This window comes from Pleurodeles waltl, chromosome 9 (assembly GCF_031143425.1).
Source record: "Pleurodeles waltl isolate 20211129_DDA chromosome 9, aPleWal1.hap1.20221129, whole genome shotgun sequence".
In the NCBI taxonomy this organism is placed as follows: domain Eukaryota; kingdom Metazoa; phylum Chordata; class Amphibia; order Caudata; family Salamandridae; genus Pleurodeles; species Pleurodeles waltl.
Window position 1 is genome coordinate 938,745,559 of NC_090448.1, and position 18,379 is coordinate 938,763,937.

An 18,379-nucleotide genomic window follows, 5' to 3' on the forward strand; every position below is an offset into this window, starting at 1 on the left:
AGGTCTGTGAGTGGGACAGTTTTCTTCATGTTTGTGGTCCTGTTTTGGTCTGCTAGGCTGGTTCTTACTGTTGATCTCCCTGACAATAAAACAAACATTGTCCGCAGGGAGCTCAAATCCATGCAGCCTCCTATACCTTGAAAAACACCTAAAGAACTTGTCTTTACAAGTTCAAAAAATCGGCCATCTAATTAACTAGTAAGGGTCACGTTTACTTTGATAACCTGGCTTATTATCTTCCCCTGTTCAACTATTGAAGGTTCAGGAACCCTACTCCTGACTGCATGCACTTACATATTCTCTCCGCATCCATGTCCCAAGCGGATGGAGGAAACGACCTGGATAAGGGAAAATAGGCGGTTCTTTTTTAACAGAAGCTGCCAGCAGGCACCTCTCTCTGGAAAGCAGCATGCAAAAGGGACATAACCCTTCCTCTAGAATTAATGCCTGGTGAAAGGTAATTCTCCAATCGAGAGGTGCGCTTTGGGTTCCACTCCCGAACTGAAAGGCATGCTATGCCGGTCTCAATCCTTTTGCAATGGACATGGAAGCCCCTAGAGAACACCCTTAATTATCATGTTCACTGAGTGAAAAATTAAACACTTACAATTACATTCTGTGTCTTTACTAGAAGCTTAACCTTGGACAGGGGCACCTGCTCTCCAAAGCCACACAAGAGACACTTGTGTCCCAACACACAATAAACAGTCTGTCTGGTGAGGCACTATACTCGCATTAATTGATTACAATAGTTGCTCCATTTTAGTGAGATAGATGTCTGCTATTTGTTAAAAATCAGGCTCATGATTTTAGAAGACGTCGTGTATCCTGATTTATTATCGAAGAATGTATGCGTCTTGTTCCTTTATATCTTGTCTTTCTGTGCAGTTTGAAAAAGTGATGTTACTTACTTGTTCAGCAAAGTGGTTATACTTATTTCCAATGGCAAATAATCATCTGCCTTTGTCTTTTCGAGGTGACAAACCATCTCTATTCTGATTGTATTGAAAGCTCTAAACTCATTAGGAATAGGGATTAATGGAAAATGTAATGCAAAAAGTACACTGTTCACCAAAGAGAGAAAAGACAGATAACAAACATCCAGCAGCTACGGTTTAAGCTAGGCTGGTGTAACAGAAAGCAAGATCTAGAGAAGGAGAGAATTACCACATTGTCTTTCTTTCTTTAATCAAGCATTGACAATGGTAATTGATTTCTCTTCTTATAGTAAAAAGGGCTTCTCAAGTTTCAGTAAAGCAAACACAATAGGTGCTGTTTAGCCAGAAGCAATGCAACTTTTTTTTTTTTACACACCGAACACGCACCACCTAAGATTCAGACATGTAAGCCTTCATATGAAGGCACTGACACACACACACATACACAGGGCCGGCTTTAGGGCAGGTGGCGTCCAGCGCGACAATGATTGTTGGCGCCCTCTCCATGACCACCTCTACAATGGATTCCCTCACTACCACTCTTTAACAGAGCCACTCAAGTATCCATAATCACTCTCTAGCAGATGCATTTAATTCGTTGTATAGCATCACTCATAGTAGTGTAGGTCAGGGTGTCAGAGCACAGAGACAATCCATCCTATGTCTGTAAATCAGTATAGAGGAAATGTTACGTAAAACAGAGGAAAAATATATTGAGACGGCAAAAAACCGTGGTGGCATGTAAACTTCTTCCCCAAGAGTAGTAAGACTAAACGCATTTTTATTGTTTGAAAAATAAAATAGGAATGAGTCCTTGATCTCTGCTCTTTTATGAGCTATCTCTGGTGGACAAGATGGAGCAGTGCCCATATATGATTGTACCAAATGGTAGTCTAACAACTTTTGAAGGACGTTTACTCAAGATCTTTCCAAATTAAAGTAATTTGCTTGAAAACGTGTTGGCATTTACACATCCAGTAATCGACTTCTATTTGGCAGGTTCACACCAAGCTGGAACTAAAATGCTACGAAATGACAATGGTACTTTGGTTTCTATAATGTAGTTAATGAATCCCCACACTTGAGACTAAAGTTACCTAAGCTACATTCATAAGCAAGGTATCAGCTGTAGGCTGTCTCACCCTCTCTTCTGAAAATAATTTACTTTGCACTCACCCTTTCACCCACTACACGCACTTGTGATATTTGGTGTGACTGGAGATGTATGATGCCCACTCAGAAATTAAACTAGAGGCCCATCCATAATTTCCAGTCACTACTCTTCTTTCTCAAGACACAGCCAGACTGATCACTGCAAATTAGTAAATGTAGGTACATACAACATAGGTAGACTCTGATCTCAGCACAGCTTCATCAAAGCTGGGTCCTCCAATGCCCCCTTACTTCTAACCATCTTGACCATAGATGCATTGTCAAGATTGGACCATGCCACTAGAAGCTCTCTTAAATCCAGCTATTACCCATCATCTCCTCAAGTACCCCTCTCGCCCCAAATCCAGTACGAACATCATATGTACCCCCACATCCCTCACTATCTGATGGAATTTCTGTCCCAGTCGAGTGAATAAGCACCGGGTATTGCTAATTGTACTTTAGCAACATGACTTTTTGGGAGGAGGAAGAATGACGACGTAGTAGTGGCTCGATTGCCTGCTAGCCACCCTCAGTACGAGACCTTCCCTTCCTGGGATATTGCCACAAGCGACTTTGTGTAACTATGATTCAGTTATTACTCGATCTGAGAGACAACAGAGCACAATTTCGAAACTTAAATGAGGGACACGAGGGCTAGGTGCGAAAGAAGGTCCAGATAAAGCCGATCTGGGAGATTTGAAAAATAAGGAGACATAGTAGCAAATAAGTCTTTGGGAAATTGCGGAGGCGGTAACATGATTAAGAAATAATGGAGAATGAAATGCAAATATGTTTTCATTCAAGTGTTGGCTTGTTTTATGAAACAGTAGCTCCTGGCTTCGAAACTGATTGGTTGTGTTTGATTAAATAATTGTGATTTATTTAACGCTTCCAATGCATTTGCTACGCATGCAAGCGTGATCAACGCCGTGTACTGAAAATGTAGGCAGTGCACGCACAGAAGGAGCATTTCGTGTACAGTATTCCCACTCTTGAATGTGTAGGCACTAGACAGATGATTTTCTTGGCAATTCGGATGCTAATACGGGAATCCGTGGTGGTGACAGACATTAATATACCCTGCAGTAATATTTTAGGAGCGCGCGTGATTCTAATGTGGGAGTCATATGTGAGAGACCGTAAACGCAGCACGGCGTTAGCATGGAATGCCCCGCGAAGCAGACATTTCTGCCTACGGGAGCTGCCCTCAGACTGGGAGCGCGGGGGGCCGGGAGGAGGCGGAGCCGGCCGCAAGCGGAAGTGACTCCGCTGTCAGCAGTGGGCAGCAGAGCGCAGCGTCTCCCAGCCCGCTTTGTGCGTGTGTGTGAGTGCGTGTGTTGGGTCTGACTACAGAGCCGCACACCCCCCGCTCCTCCGCCGGAGGATAAAAAAAACATGGCAGCGGCGGCAGCCGCTCTGATACAGCTGTCAGCCGGGAGCAAGCACTGTCTCCGCGGCTGAACCGTGATTCCAACATGAGCTGCGAGGGACCCCGACAGGAGAGCCGAAGCCGGGGCGACAGCAGCGACCAGGACCTGTCTACCACTGCCACCGTCCAGCGGACGCCCGAGCAGCAGTGCCTACAGCAGCAGCTTTGATTTCTCCACACAGCAGAGCCCTGCGGTCACCTGGCAGCCTTACTGGGTCTGCTGCCCCTATAGAGGAGATACCCCCTGCCAGAGGAGGAAGGACATAGCTCCCCTCTCGCCTGTAAAGATGAGGTGAGTGCTCGTACCGGTGAGCAGCTGGTAGCCCGTGCATGGGCAGGGAAGCCTGGCCCGGTCGTGTGCAGAGCATCCCAACAGGTCAGAATGAGGGAGTTCTGTCAGTGCTGACCAAAGAAGGGGTGCAGTGAGGGCCTTGATGGCTTGGCTGGTGCACCGTGCATTGTGAAAAGTCGTGACTTGTGGGGTGTTGTTGTCCACATGCGCGTACATACCGTTCAGACCTACAAACATTTTTATTTCCGTGAATCGATGAATTCTCTACATTGTGTAGATGAGAGAGCACGTGATGCTGTAGCAGCAGAATAGGATGGCCCTGTCTGGGAACCTATGGCCTCACAGGTATTTCAACTGACTAGGTTCCCGGAAATATATTGTTTAAAGCAGCATAGTTCTCAGCTGCTGCCTCACATGGTTACCCTTGTATTCGTAGCGTCCCCGGAATTAACCTAACGCCGTCGTTTCCCGTTTTAAATAAATAAAGAAATGAAAATGTGCAGTCTCATGGCTTTCAAAACAAAGAGCACTGTTCATCATGCTGAATGCCCACCGCTGTGACAAATACTGTGTCATGTGTGCGTTGTTTGCTGTTACTTGTACTGGTATTATCTTTGCATTATGCAGACGATTGATTTAGGCAGGTGACTTCAGATAGATTAATACTTTCCTGGCAAGTCCCGCTGTGGGGCAGAAACACAAACCTGCCTGACACAACTGCTGAGTGTGTGTGCTTGGTTTACCCGCTTGGCACCACAGTGCGGGCTGCTGCGTCTTTCTGACATCTCACCAGACACAGAATTGCCTGGCATCTGAACGAAGGCAATTTTGAGCGCTGACGGCAGGGCGGTTATTTATTATTCCAGCATCATCGCTGCAACGCTAAAGCGTGGCTCATCAAATTTATTGCCTAGCGCGAGCTCGTAGCCATATTTAGCTGACTTGGATCTTGAATCAGATCCCCCTTCCTTCTGTTTTCCCAAGGACCTCCATGTTCAACGCTTGCAGCATCGCAGGCACAGTGACTTGTTGACTTACGTTTTCTGGTAGCAAAGACCTTTCTTATTATATTTTCTTGGGGGGGGGGGGGGGGGGGAGGGTGTCTGTTGCCGCTTTATCTGAAGGGGTTGCCCCTGAAGGCAATGAGGGTGGGGGCAGCGTGCTGCAGTCCACCAGGAGACGGTGCTGACGTATTCTGAAACATTGAAATGTCAAATCGAGTCCCTATGATGTGTTATGTCAAGGAGCAGCGAGAATGACACGGTTTCGTGAGGTAATGCAGCTACTGCACTTGAACCTGTTCTGTGGTTCCGCTTTAAAGGCAACAGGCGAGGCGTCACTGCACATTGTTGGGGTATAAAGCATCGCAGTGACACAAGTTCACACTAAGAGACCCCCTGGTTTTATGTCTCAAAGGAAGCAGAGTCAGAAGGAAGCTACAGTTTTTTCCTTCAAGTTTAACTGAATTGCGTAGACCTTGAATCATGAGGTGTGCCTTAGGTACTCCGAAACCACATTCTTATAACTGTTCTCTGGAATTGGGCAACATAATAATACAATATTTTATATTAATACCTAATGCCACAACCCCATTGGCCATACAATTAATGTGATATAATTCTACCATCCTCAGGGAATTTTGATCATGTTGTAATTTACAGTGCTTTGAAGTGGCACCAGTGTGGTATGCAGTACTATATTAAAATAATGTATTATTTGCATGAACAAATGCAGATTTAATTGAGATAATATCCTTAGGTTGTAAGGCGGGGCCAGCGATACTTTGATATATTACTGTATTATATTTCCTTATTGCAGTCCAGTTGTAACACCAGTACTTGCCTATAATGAGAAATTGATATTGCCTATCTTCTTGCAGTTGAGCTCAGACATCACAATGTAACTGAGTCAGCAGAGTGAGTGTCTTTCCAGAGTCACAAGATATTTTTTTTTCTGACCTGTAACATCAATACAAAATAAGGGTTCACCATCAGTTGAAATATGGATGAATGCCTGGGCACCCGATGAACAGACCATTCATCCTTCCCATGTAGAAACCATGGCACACCCAAGCTATGGAGCCACTTTTTTAAAGCCAAAACATTCACCCCACAACAATCTCATCCAAATAAAACCCGCCCTCCTTCAAACCCCCTTGACTACAAAAGCAATCCATCACTTTAGAGTGCATCTTATCAACCATCACTATTTAGTAGCTCACTGCTTAGAGCGTTATGCCATTGTTCTTAAACAAAACCTCAACCTGCTGTTACTGACCGAATGCCATTTCAATGCCTCATGTCACCGACCATTAGGGTTTCTTCATCAACTTTCTAGAAAGGGATGGAAAGAGAGGAGTGGCGCTCAATTGTTGCCAAACACTGTCGCAATCACATCTCCGTGCTTCTCATCATCCAGCTTAAACATCTTCCTAGGAGAATTCAAGCTCTTCTGGGAATCACAAAGTGAGCCATCAATCCACCATGAAATTATTACTAAGGCTAACAATCTCTCACAAGTCTCGTCTCATCTGCATATCTAAAGGGTGCCCCGGTGACATCATAGTAAATAAGGATTTGGTCTCAGTCCAAAAGCCCCTGAATTTTAGATAATCTGATCACAAATTGATTCCATTCATAATCAATACTGAAAACACCAAATCCCATGGTCAGCTTAAGAAATAAGATATTTTGGAAATGGAACATCAGTCTCTCTGATTTAGTAGAACTTAGCACTCTAATTATTACCTATATAGGGAGCCTTAGGAGATCATCGACAAAGTGTCTGCCCTAGTTTCGTATTATGTAATGATGGCTGGGGCACTTGACTGGTTAACCGACTCAAAAAGAAAGGGAAGCAAGTGAAATGCTTCACCTCATTGTATTTCAAACAGTTAAACAACCAAAGGGCGAAGATAGCAAATTTAGAAGCAATTTGCCTGAAAAATAACTATTCATGTAATCTATGCACGCTTAGACATGGACGGTTATAAAACATGTAAAAACACAAACTAATCATTTTTTCTGAGCAGCCTGGCCAAAACAAGACCAAAAGGTTGTTTGAACTGATAAAAGCGATACATCCTAGTGGCCTGTGAAACTCTCTTCTTCAGGAGAAGGTCGTAAAATGTGTAGAATCCTTCACAGAAACCATTTCCAAAATAAGATGTGATATTTCTCTACACTCGGAAAATCCAGTGAAGAAATGTAAAATAAAAAAAATTAGCAAAGACGAATGGTCTCATTCTGCAAAGCAGTTAAAATCATAAAACCTTCAGCTTATGTAAATGACCTCTTTATCCAAAAAATGAACTTCAACGGGAAGTATCCTGGCTTAATGTCCAGTGCCTCCCTGGCTCCCTAAAACCAGACCATATCAAGCCTCTAATCAAGACATCTGGCCTTTACCTAGCATATTCCAACCAGTGTATCCCATAGAAGACTTGCCTTTCTAGTCTTATCTGCTGCAAAATGGCATAATCAGTCGACTGAAGAATTATATCTTAGATAATAAACTTTAGGCAACCACCAGCCTGGGTTTAAGTGAGGACATGCTCCATATCTTTTCTAGTTGTTGTTGACGATGCCCTTAATATCTCAGGCAAAGGTTTGTATTGTCTCCTGGTATGTCTGACCTCTCTACAACGTGCAGCAGCATAATAGGAATAGGCAGTATCCTACTCCTGAACACACTCCAGAAAAAGCTTGATATTGAACACCAACTGATGATACCACATATCGAGACGGGTTTGCTTCCTTATCTCTATTGGTTATCAAGGCGTTTTTTGTTAAAAAGGTTAATTCTGTGGGATTCTAGGATTCATCCTCAAAGAGACTCTACATGGATGAGCCTTTTGCTCAAAGGTGCACAATTCCAGCGGAGGATTTTAGGAAAATGAAACACATTTCCTACCAAGATTTTTGATATGGGGTGCAAACTCTCATTCTTCGCGGAATGGACTATGGCCATGCCCTCCTGATAGTTCATTCAAAAGTTATGCATGCACCTCCTGAAAATTTCACGTGGCTGCATGTCTTGAGGCAGGCACTTTCTGCAAAGGCCACATCACCCCAGTTTGAAGTATTCTCAGTACCTATAAATCAGTGTATTTACGCCCTCCAAAATATGTATCAGGAGGAGGTTACTCATCTAGTAGATAAGATTTGCACTTGAAAGTCCCTAAAAATTTCAGACAGAAAACATTGATACAGGCCTTCTTTGTTGCATCACTAAAATAATAGCTCTCTCCCTACCTCAAGAAAACACTCACTTTTAACACATTCAAACATTAATTCAAAATACCTTCGCTAATTGTTACTATAACCACATTAAACTCATTATTGTCCAATGAAGCTTTGCATTTTTGATTTGATGCCTGTTCCCCATATCAATGTAATCTGTAAACACTCAGACATTGTTTCATTTTGGTTTATTATTACTGAATGTATTTAATCCGTGTTTAAATGTGTATATATTCTGCAGTAATTCCTTAGCTTCCTCTGCACATGCAACGACTTGTCTCCTATTGCAAAATTTCAAGTGAACCTGACTCATTTTAATAGCGCTGTTACTCATAAATTGTTGTTTAAATCTTTTACGGTTATACCGTGTGACTCTGCTCATGCAAGGACCCGTTTTCGTAATTTTACGTCAGTGAACCTTTGTCTGAACAAGTTTCCTTCTATTGCTTATAACATCACGTGTGTTGCTCACCTCTCTGTAAAGGTTTTTTTCCACTGCTCCTATTTTCTATGTACTCCAAATGTTTTTTTTTTCTATACAGTGCTCCGATGCCTGGCCTGTACTAATAAAACAGATAAATAAATATGAATAAAATACATCTTCATGCACATCAATCCACCATTGTCCAATTACAAGTAACAGTGTGAGACCCATTACATCCCTGTGGAAATCCACGTTTTGCATTTTCAGAACAACAAAGTCTTCAGAACAGTGCAGCGTAATGCCTGAATCTGCAAAGTTCATTTTGAATTGGAAATCTCATGCGGATTTTCTAAAGTAAAAATGTGCAAAATCTTCTCTGTATAATTTTTTGGGAGAAGGCGAGGCCTTAGAAAATTATATTTTAATTTTTAGTACTATCTTTTTCAGTTTTTAGTAGAATCTATACAAATTTTGCTTCCATTACTTGTGGTTGTTCATTCTGAGATTGGCACTGATTGGTCGACGTATTCAAAACTTATTTAAGAGAGTCACTTTTAAGGGTGAACATGGAGCACTCCCACAATCATTTTTGCTCTCTTCTACAACATAAATTGTATAACTGGTTTAAAATAATTTTTAAACATTGCGGTTTAGGGGGGATTCTGACTTGGAGACGTTCAGTCATAATCCTACAGATGGTAGCTGCACCCCATTGGCTACAGAGACAGAGCTTTGCCAGGATTTATCTATTTTTGGGCGTAAGTAAATACCTTCAGTCCCTTTTCAGATATTTCTGATTTAAAAATCAAAGATCGAGGCTTCAAGGAGTAAATCGGGTATTTCTGTCTCATTAGGTTTGAGAACAGATGCATCAGCTTTGGTTTGGAGAAAAAACTATAAACTAAGAATTGGGGGTTGTGGAATGACACTGGCAGTGCACAAACAAATCAATGTGACTACACGAGAATAAATTAGATTTTTCTTCTTCTTCCATCATGACCCAAGCCCACATATTGTGAACCACGCTCTAAATTTTTAATTGGCCTATGTACCCGAACATTGACTACAGACTGAACTCAAGGGGAATGTAGGTGAACCAAGGGGGTGAAACATGCCTTTGTTTCTTAAGAAAATGCAATTCATAAATCTAGCCTTCTCACGTTTTCAGGAGTCGTAAGTATTTTATGATCAGTGATCTGAGCTAAGTAAGTTTCACACACTGGAAGACAGCAGTTCCTGTACAAATACTGATTGCAGTCACATAGCAGTCACTGAATAGCTGGAAGTGGATCACAAACAGCTGCCATCTTTTTTTGTGATTATGGTCACGTGTGGGTCATGTACCAGAAAAAAGTGTTTATGAACCAGAAGTCCAGTTCACAAACTAAAAGTTTCACTATAGTGATTACGATCAGTTGCATGTTACAAAATGCTAGATCAGATTATAAAAAAAGTAACAAAATATATCATTTAAAAAGCAGAACAGCTGCATGAAAAAACATACATTAAGGCTTTAAGGAATGTTATAGTTAAAGTATAAAAAAAGAAGCTCAGAATGGTTATTAGCACCTCCATAAATGCACACATGACAAACTATAACAGAACGAAGCATATAACTAAGATGCATTAGGGTAGAGGTAGTTCGGGTAATCAAACCTTAATATCCATTAACAGAGCTCTTCTGGAGGGAGGTGAGATGGACACCAGAGGACAGCATGGCGGTCCTCCTGGAGCTCCACCCGGAGACAGCCCTACTGGGAATTTGGGAACAAACTGATAACACAAGATATCACAAGCTGTTGATAAATCTTGGCTACATGGTAGCTAAAAGAGACATTGCTATAAAATGGGGTTCGGAAACACCTCCGGGAAGCCAAGTTTGGTGCGAGGCATGGACAAATGCCGTATACTGGAAAAATAAATTTGTAGAGGTAATGAAAAGAAATATGTGAAAATATGGGGTGGATGAGAGGCAGGGTTGGCACCATAAGGACATTCACAGCATGGCCACGGACCTAGAAGGGGACATACACATAGGGGGGGAAATGGATGCCTTGCAGTGTGCCCAAGGGACAATGAAGACTCTTTGGAGTTATATAAGGCACACAATACGTTGGAACCCTACGTATACTGCTGATGTAAGAGAATGTGCCACGGGGGAGTTGTATTACAAAGTTGGCTGTGTTGCCTGTTATGTAGCAACTTTATTTTGTAAAACAAATAAAGTAATTTAAAAAAATCATGCTGAATACGAACGCATTAACTCATTCTTTTAAGGTTTACGTTAAGTGGATGCTTTATGGTTTCACAATAAAAGTTAAATTAACATCCGTACTTACAGTGCTTGGTAGATGTGTTATTTTGCCAAGTACCATTCCTATTTACCATTTTTGCTCCTCTAAATAATCCCCCATAATAGTAATTTGTATGAGTACTCTGGTTCGGTAAAAACCGTAAGGCAGAAAGATCTCTGCCTAACTCTTTAATTAATGCAAACCAAGCTCAAAACTAAAGGCTTCGCCCTCACACACTGAGGAAGGCCCAAGGCAGTTCCAAGCACATCAGGCATGTCCACTTTTCTTTCTTTTTTTAACTATACTGTCCTAACAAGCATGTGGATCTAAATCTCTTTTCTGAGCCACCTCTTAGGCCTAGATTTCTTTTTTCCCAAAGACCATCACATTTGACTTGTCAGTGCTACTAGTCAAGTGGTTATTCTCGCAATGGGTCACAAGAGCATTTCTTTCTACTTTAATTATCAAATTCAACCATGTTATCCATATACTTCAAACTATTTTGATTGTACCCCTCCCTCCTATACACATACACACACACAGTTTGTGTGAACCAAACATGCAGAAATGTTAGCTAACAATAAACTAAAGAACAAGCATTCTAGAATGGGGCCATGGTCCAGGCCATTCTTAAAAGGAATTTTCAATATATACTCAACATCCTCCCCCAGCAGGGGCGTCACCACAATTCCCTAACCAGTAGCATGATATCTGCCAAAAGATTTGCAGGGATATCAAAAGTTAATAGTTTGCAATAAAGTAGGCACCTTCAACCCAGTTGCTGTGGGTTATGAAGTAAAATAAAAACCTGTAAAGTGTACCAGCGGTACACGTATGCTTCCTACCCAGATGCCTCAAAGCAAGACCCTGGTGCGCTACACTAAAACTGGGCCAAACATCCATTTTCCCTTTTTGATTTGTCATTCTCATATGCCAAGCTTTCTAAACCAAGGAGTTCAGATTTTAAGAAAATCTAATTGAAAAAATAATCTGGCTAGCACCATCTAACTTCTGTAACTCTTTTTTTTTAAAAAAGGCATTGATTTTAGCTCTACACCAAGTAGCCAAAATGTACCTCTTTTTTTAGAATGCAGCCAAAAAACTGAGAGAGATATTCAGCCCACTATTGGAAGTTTCCCATTTTAGTGGTGGCTAGGATCCCACCTTGGCCAGCTTCCTACCTGGGTTTCTAGGAATCTCGAATATTATTCTAATGCATCATGCCTAACACGGCTTGTCAGCTCTCTTATGTTAAAGTGAAATCAGAGAATTGTTGTCTGGACACCAATGTGCAGTTCGTTCATTGACAAAAACTTACTCTGAATTATCCTCATCTATCATTTGATACATTGTTTGACAGCACCTGCAATCATTGTCATGCTTTTTAATTATTAGTTATAAATGAATACCATATTTTACAGTTGTCACAATCAGCTAAGCTAGCCTTTTGTTTATCAGTTTTGTTCTAAACTGGGCTTTTACATTTCCCGTCAGAGCTGGGCCCAAACACGAAGTTGTTATTCTGTTTTTAAGGAGCAGGTGCACATTTTTAATTACTTTGCCCATTTGGTAAATCATCCTGTCATACTGTATTTCCCAACACACTATTAAATACCAGGAAGCACAAATTAATCTGTAATTGTGCCATTTGTTAGTGCTGATGTACTGTAATGAACTCTACCTTCCCTTCTGGGTACACAAATTGCTACATTTGTTTTTATTCTGACGAGCACTCATCCAAGGTAACTTTGTCCTTAATGGATAATTACTACTTTCAGTTTGCACTTGTGCTATAAAATCAGTCATCCACTTAAACATGTATATCCAATTGGCATTTACTCTACTAATGGCAAATGTCCTTCTAGCTTTAATATCCTTCCCAAATAATCTAATGTGATGGACAGATGTCAGTTGCATAAAACTTTGTCCAGCTTTTGACTTTCGAAACCCATTCTCTTATTTGAAAAAACAGCTTCCGGAATTTTGATTAATGATATTTCCCTTGCATCATGCCCACTAAATCAGGATAACCCAGGAGAGAGTGCAAAGTGTCCACTGAAAATTTCTCCCATTCCTCAGTTTGCTGCAGTGGGAAAAGAAATGGGGAGCGCATTAGAAAGATGTTCTGTCTTTACTAAAGACCCAACACACTCAAGGCCCACTGATTAATACCCTTATTCTGTATCTGAGAGTCAATAGAAATGGGGTTAGGCCCTCATGTAAGGGTTGGGCCAACAACACCTCTAAGAACCCAGTCTGTCTTGGAGTGTAGGTAACCTCTATTCAAAATTAACAAATTATTAAAACGTGCAAGGAAATATTTGTGCTTAATGTTATACATTGAATGAGAAAGTCTCATGGATATGAATCAAAGTATATTTTATTTCTAGGAAATGCTTTGAAAAAACATAGGTTATAGCACTGGATATCTCATAAAATCCCTTGATACAGACATCATCTATCCACATCTTATTATCCATTTTGCAGCCATTCACATGTCAGTTTCCATTCTGCAGCCCTGTGCCCTGCATAAATAGTTAGCTTGGAGGAGTCTCGTTCATTATCAGAATAAACCAGACAAATTGCTCCACCAACTAACAATGGAAATGCACCACCACCCACAGAATCGAGAAGAGCTATCAATCAGTTAATCCTTTCCATGTCCGGGCTGGATGCGGCTCCTCCGCGCTAACTGAGAAATAAAATATACTTTGATTCATGTCCAAGAGACCGCTCTAATATTTCCTTGGACATTTTGATAATTTTGACCAGAGGTTACATACACTCATTGTAATAGAAAGATGTGACTGTGGCTGAGAAAGAAAATAAACAGAAAGATACAACCACAGAAATGCCAGCAAAATCTATACCTATAGCTTGCCAACAGAACACACATGAATTTGAAATGCATGCATTCACCATCAGTTCTTAGTGGAATGGGCATTCTTCTCAAGAACCTCATACTCTAATAGTCAGTAGTGTGACTGCTCTTCTCCGTGGGGCACACATTGCTTAAGAATGTGAAGCATACTCCAGACAGTAATGAACCACTGAAAGAATCACATCAGATCGCTATTTTGTACACATTGTTTTAGTTTCATACATTATTTTTACAGAAAAATAGGCCTACTTTAGTGAATAAACTAAAGTTTCACAGGGGGCACACTACCATGTGTTTTATGTATAGATTTTATGTGCAAAGTATTTTTTTTTCATTTGAAGTAAATACGTTTCTTCACTGTTAGTGCCCATGCACTCACTTTACCTGTTTTTGCTTTATCTGTATTTGCCCAACAACTGTCTCTTGGAATTTAAAGGATGTTACTCAATTCATGAAGCCATAAATTGGATTTACTTGAGGGCTTTAGAATAGTCATCCAGATATTATATGTAAATTCTGTCATCATAATTTGTGTGACCCAGACTTAGAGCCACCACCCTTCAGAAGGGTACCCACCAAAAGTGAGTTGATCCATACCATGTGCCCCTTTTTACAAATCACACCAAGTAAAACTATTTAATTATGCTGGCAAATGATTTGTATTCTTTATATTTGCTTGTGATGTCACAATCATTGCAGATAATAGCACAAGTAAAATCCCAGCTTCAGCTATTGAGCGCATAGAGGTAGGTTGGGCAGATACTCTAGATAAAACTAAGCTCACAAAAAGCACAACTTGTAGCCACCAATTTAACTAACATGAAGATCTGTCATGTAGTTCACTATTTTCACTCTAAAATCTATAAGGATTCTAATGAGGTTTGCATTTGTAATACTAAACCTCTGTTATGCCGGGTGGATAGACTTCTTAAGAAGTGGCACTACCTGCTGCTGTGTCTTTAGACGCATATACAAGTAGTTAATATACATATTTTACAGGTTTGTTTGTTTCTCTATATGCAACCATGCAACCTTCTGTCCATTTTTTATGAATGTCTATTGTGCAATAAGAGGCATATCATGAAGGCTAACAGACACAGAAGAGCTCATAAATGGCCAGGTTCTGTTCCCAGTCATGTGGGATTGTCACTTCACTGAAGTATTCTGTGAATTTATTTGACTTCAGTGAGTAATTCTGAATTTTATAAACTAGTTCCATCCTTCATCTCTATCCAGTTTCAAGAACCCCCTTATCGAGGAGATGGCCTCTTCAGATATAACCACCCATGATTCTACAAGATAATTAAGCTCAAAACCCAGATAACCATATTTGTACAGATAGGTCAATATCATGAACTTTAGAATCATGTGCTCAAAATGTACTCTCCTGTGTACGATAACTTTCCGTATTCTGAGACAATAACAGTCTCCATTGGTCAGCCGTGGCAGAATTTTAATGTAACTAAGCTATTTGTCTTCAGGTACCAGCAGATCAGAGCTTGTAGTGTCTCTAGAGACCCATTAACACACCTGTGAGATCAGTAGGCCAATACCTGTTTGCTTTTTCTAACTGTTAGTGAACATAATGCACTACTTTGAGATCATGCCCTAATTATCTTGATTTTCTCACATTAAGATGTGATAAGGATGTAGAAGTAAAGGTAAAATGTTTTGCATTGACCATTAAAGTATTACTGCTGCAAGACTTGAGGCTACAACAATATCAAGTTATTTGCTGATTGCATTGTGCTTCTGATAAGACATCAAACCCGGTCATCTAACCTCCTCTAGTGAGCTTCGGTGTAAATAAGAAAAGTTGCATGTTAACTAAGGGTGCAGAACATAAAACTCATTAGACATCAGTGGGGGGGAGGGGGGGATTTACGTAAAGTGCCATTTGGTTATGATAAGGCTCATTTGTGTTTACCAGCTTATACATTGGTATTGAAGGGATGGTTTGATGCATATGCTCCAATAGTTAACGTCTTCAGACGTAAGTCTGCTGCTACACCATGGAATCGATCTAGCGAGAAAACAAAAGTGTTAGAGGGAAAAGTAAAAATAAATGGAATTCATTAATTTAGTTCCTACGCGAATGTTCCATCCGTTCTCCACATTCAGGTATATAGTATGGTCGGAGAGGATTGGAAGGGGGATCTCGGTTGCCCTCTCACCTGACCGCTTTGCTCCTATTTACTTTATTTTAGTTGTTCTGCTTTCCTTTAGTTGTTCTATTGTTCGATACTCGTGGCAGGTTATCTTTTCTTTTTACTTTTTATGTCTCATTTATATGGTTGAGAAATTATTTTTAAGATTGACAGCCTGTGTTTATACGTCTGCAAACTCATAAATGGCCAAATAAATAAATATAAGAACGCCACTTGAAAGGGTTTAAGGAAACTAAAATAGACGGCAAAGGGATGCATGGCCATCCCAGATATGTTTGATGTGGATATTATTTGAAAACAGTTTTCTGAAATGTATATCTTTTTCAGGTTCTCCTGTTTTCAAGGGCTGATGAAGGAGTCTAAGGGCCCTAGTGCTAGTGGGAAATGGATATAAAAGTAATATTTCGTTGTTTTTGCTCTAGCCATTTAGGGTGCATGAGAAAAGATAGAGCTCACTCTTGTGCTTGTGTGGCACTTACCACCCAGGGCTACCTGGTGTTTTTGGTCGTAGTATTACTGGTGGGGTCTTAATGCACTCATACGACTTCAAAAATTGCGATACTCTGACTCTACTGTTGTGTTTAACTCCAAATATGCTAAAATAACAACTGACTGCTCAAAATAAGGAAAATGGTAGCAAAAAATGGAAAAAGCACACCACTACCATCAAGCATTTCATAAAGTGCATTGAATCTGTGCATTAACATAGTTAGGTCAACCGATCTTAAAATAATTATTGATACTGTTGGACCACAAAGTGTATTAAAAGTATTTCTGATCCTCAATGCTAATTAAATGTTTTGTAAGTAAAAGAATATTTTCGAAGATCACCCAGCGCTCCCGCAAATGCTTAATTTACATGGAACGGGTGTGCAAGGGTGGCACTATTGTAGTGCAAAATAGATCACTCTACTTAAACATATGCAGGAGAACTTTCGTCAATTAACATAGAAGTAAAAACTGCTATGCGATCCCTGTGATTGTCATGAAAGAAATCACTAGTCTAATAGAAGGCGCAAAGGGTGCTAATTTGATTTCAAAATACAAAAGTGAATTTCTCATCAGAGTATCCAGCTATCCCATACCTATAGTGCCTACCTGAAGTATATAGAAACAATCTTTCACACTAGGGAGCCAATTGTGTTGGGTATAGGTTCCATGTTATAAGAATTGGTTGAATTTGTAGATTTGGCCCAGGAAATGTCAGTGCTTCTAAAGCACACAAAGAAACACTCAGCCTTCATTGTGAGTTAGCCAGATTTTACAGTGCAGATACTGTGAGATCAGAACTAAATTTACCAGCCAGTGCTTCTGGTGCAAAGTCTGACCATTACAAGGTTTTTGACGAAATGGCGAGTTACTGCTCACACCCAGATTGTCTGAGTGTTTTATAGTGCAGTTTTTGACCATTTCTGCAAGAGTGCATACTTTTCTTGACTGCACTGTGTTGGTGGAAGGTGGAAGTGTGACTGCTTGTCGGGTGTCACGGTGGGGTTGGGAGTTTCGACTTCAGGTGAAGTAACACAGCTCCTTGTGGGGGCTTCAGTGTCTTAAAAGATCAACAGTTCTGTCGCCTGATGTTTCTGGGCATATGGACCCTTTATACTAGTGTACCTTAAGTTGCCAATTTAAGAACCCTTGAAGAAGTTCTAAGAAACTGACTGGCTAAATATCAATATGAGCGCAGTTGTTGCCTCCAAATAGGCAGCAATAGTAAGAACTGTGCCTGTAGCCTATGTTTTGCCAATCTTTATTTACCTAATTGTGAAATCATTACATTTTATAAAACCTCCAGTCAATTTAACAGCATCAAATTTTGAAAGATAACATTCTCGTCATTTATTTCTGAAGGATATGAATTGAGTGCAGACATTTTCTGACCTAGCTCAACTCGACGAATGCACAGCTGAGGCTCAAAATTACTGATATTACTGGCTTTAACAATCACGCAAACATCCTGAGAAACAAACTGAGGGAATATGGATATGCAAAAACAGTAGTAAAGAAAGCAAAGAAACGAGCAAGATACAAAAATGGGAGTAGCCTACTAGAGACCAAAAAAAACCTAACATTAAATAGGATGATATGTTTTATTTTTAGTAACAAAACAAAGAATCTATAAACAAGCATTAGAAGATATTAGCATTATTGATGAAACATTGACCAAACCGCTCTTAGCATTTGAGAGGTAATAACACATTATGGAGTTTTCTTTAAATCAGTCAGCGAATCAGTGCCCTTCATGAAGTACAAAAGCCACAATGTATCACTAGTAAGCACTATTGTCTGTTGTGGTGAAACTGGCGAGGTTCTGGTGTTTTTCAAAAAGTCAGCTGCTGATTGGAACTTTGTAATCAATTAATATTGGATTGCAGTTGTTCTCTTTAAAAACATTTTGCTTTAATAGGCGGTTAGACCTCTCAGCCTTAAAGTGGTCATCCCCCAGACTGTTTGTCTCCCTCCCTCACGTTTTTGCAGATTCTTTTTGTTGGCCTTAGGACTCTGGGCACTTTACCACTGCTGACTAGTGCTAAAGTGCATGTCTTTCCCCCCCTAA

At 40.4% G+C, this 18,379-nt stretch overlaps 1 protein-coding gene across 1 annotated transcript in view; it reads left to right on the forward strand.

Moving 5' to 3' along the window:
- The first annotated feature begins 3,333 nt into the window (after positions 1-3,333).
- Positions 3,334-18,379, forward strand: part of EVL (Enah/Vasp-like) — a 403,985-nt gene continuing 388,939 nt past the window's right edge. The window contains exon 1 of the mRNA XM_069208320.1: positions 3,334-3,814. Within this exon, the coding sequence (XP_069064421.1) occupies positions 3,810-3,814 (5 nt within the window). The 5' untranslated portion in view covers positions 3,334-3,809. The remainder of the gene's footprint in view (positions 3,815-18,379) is intronic.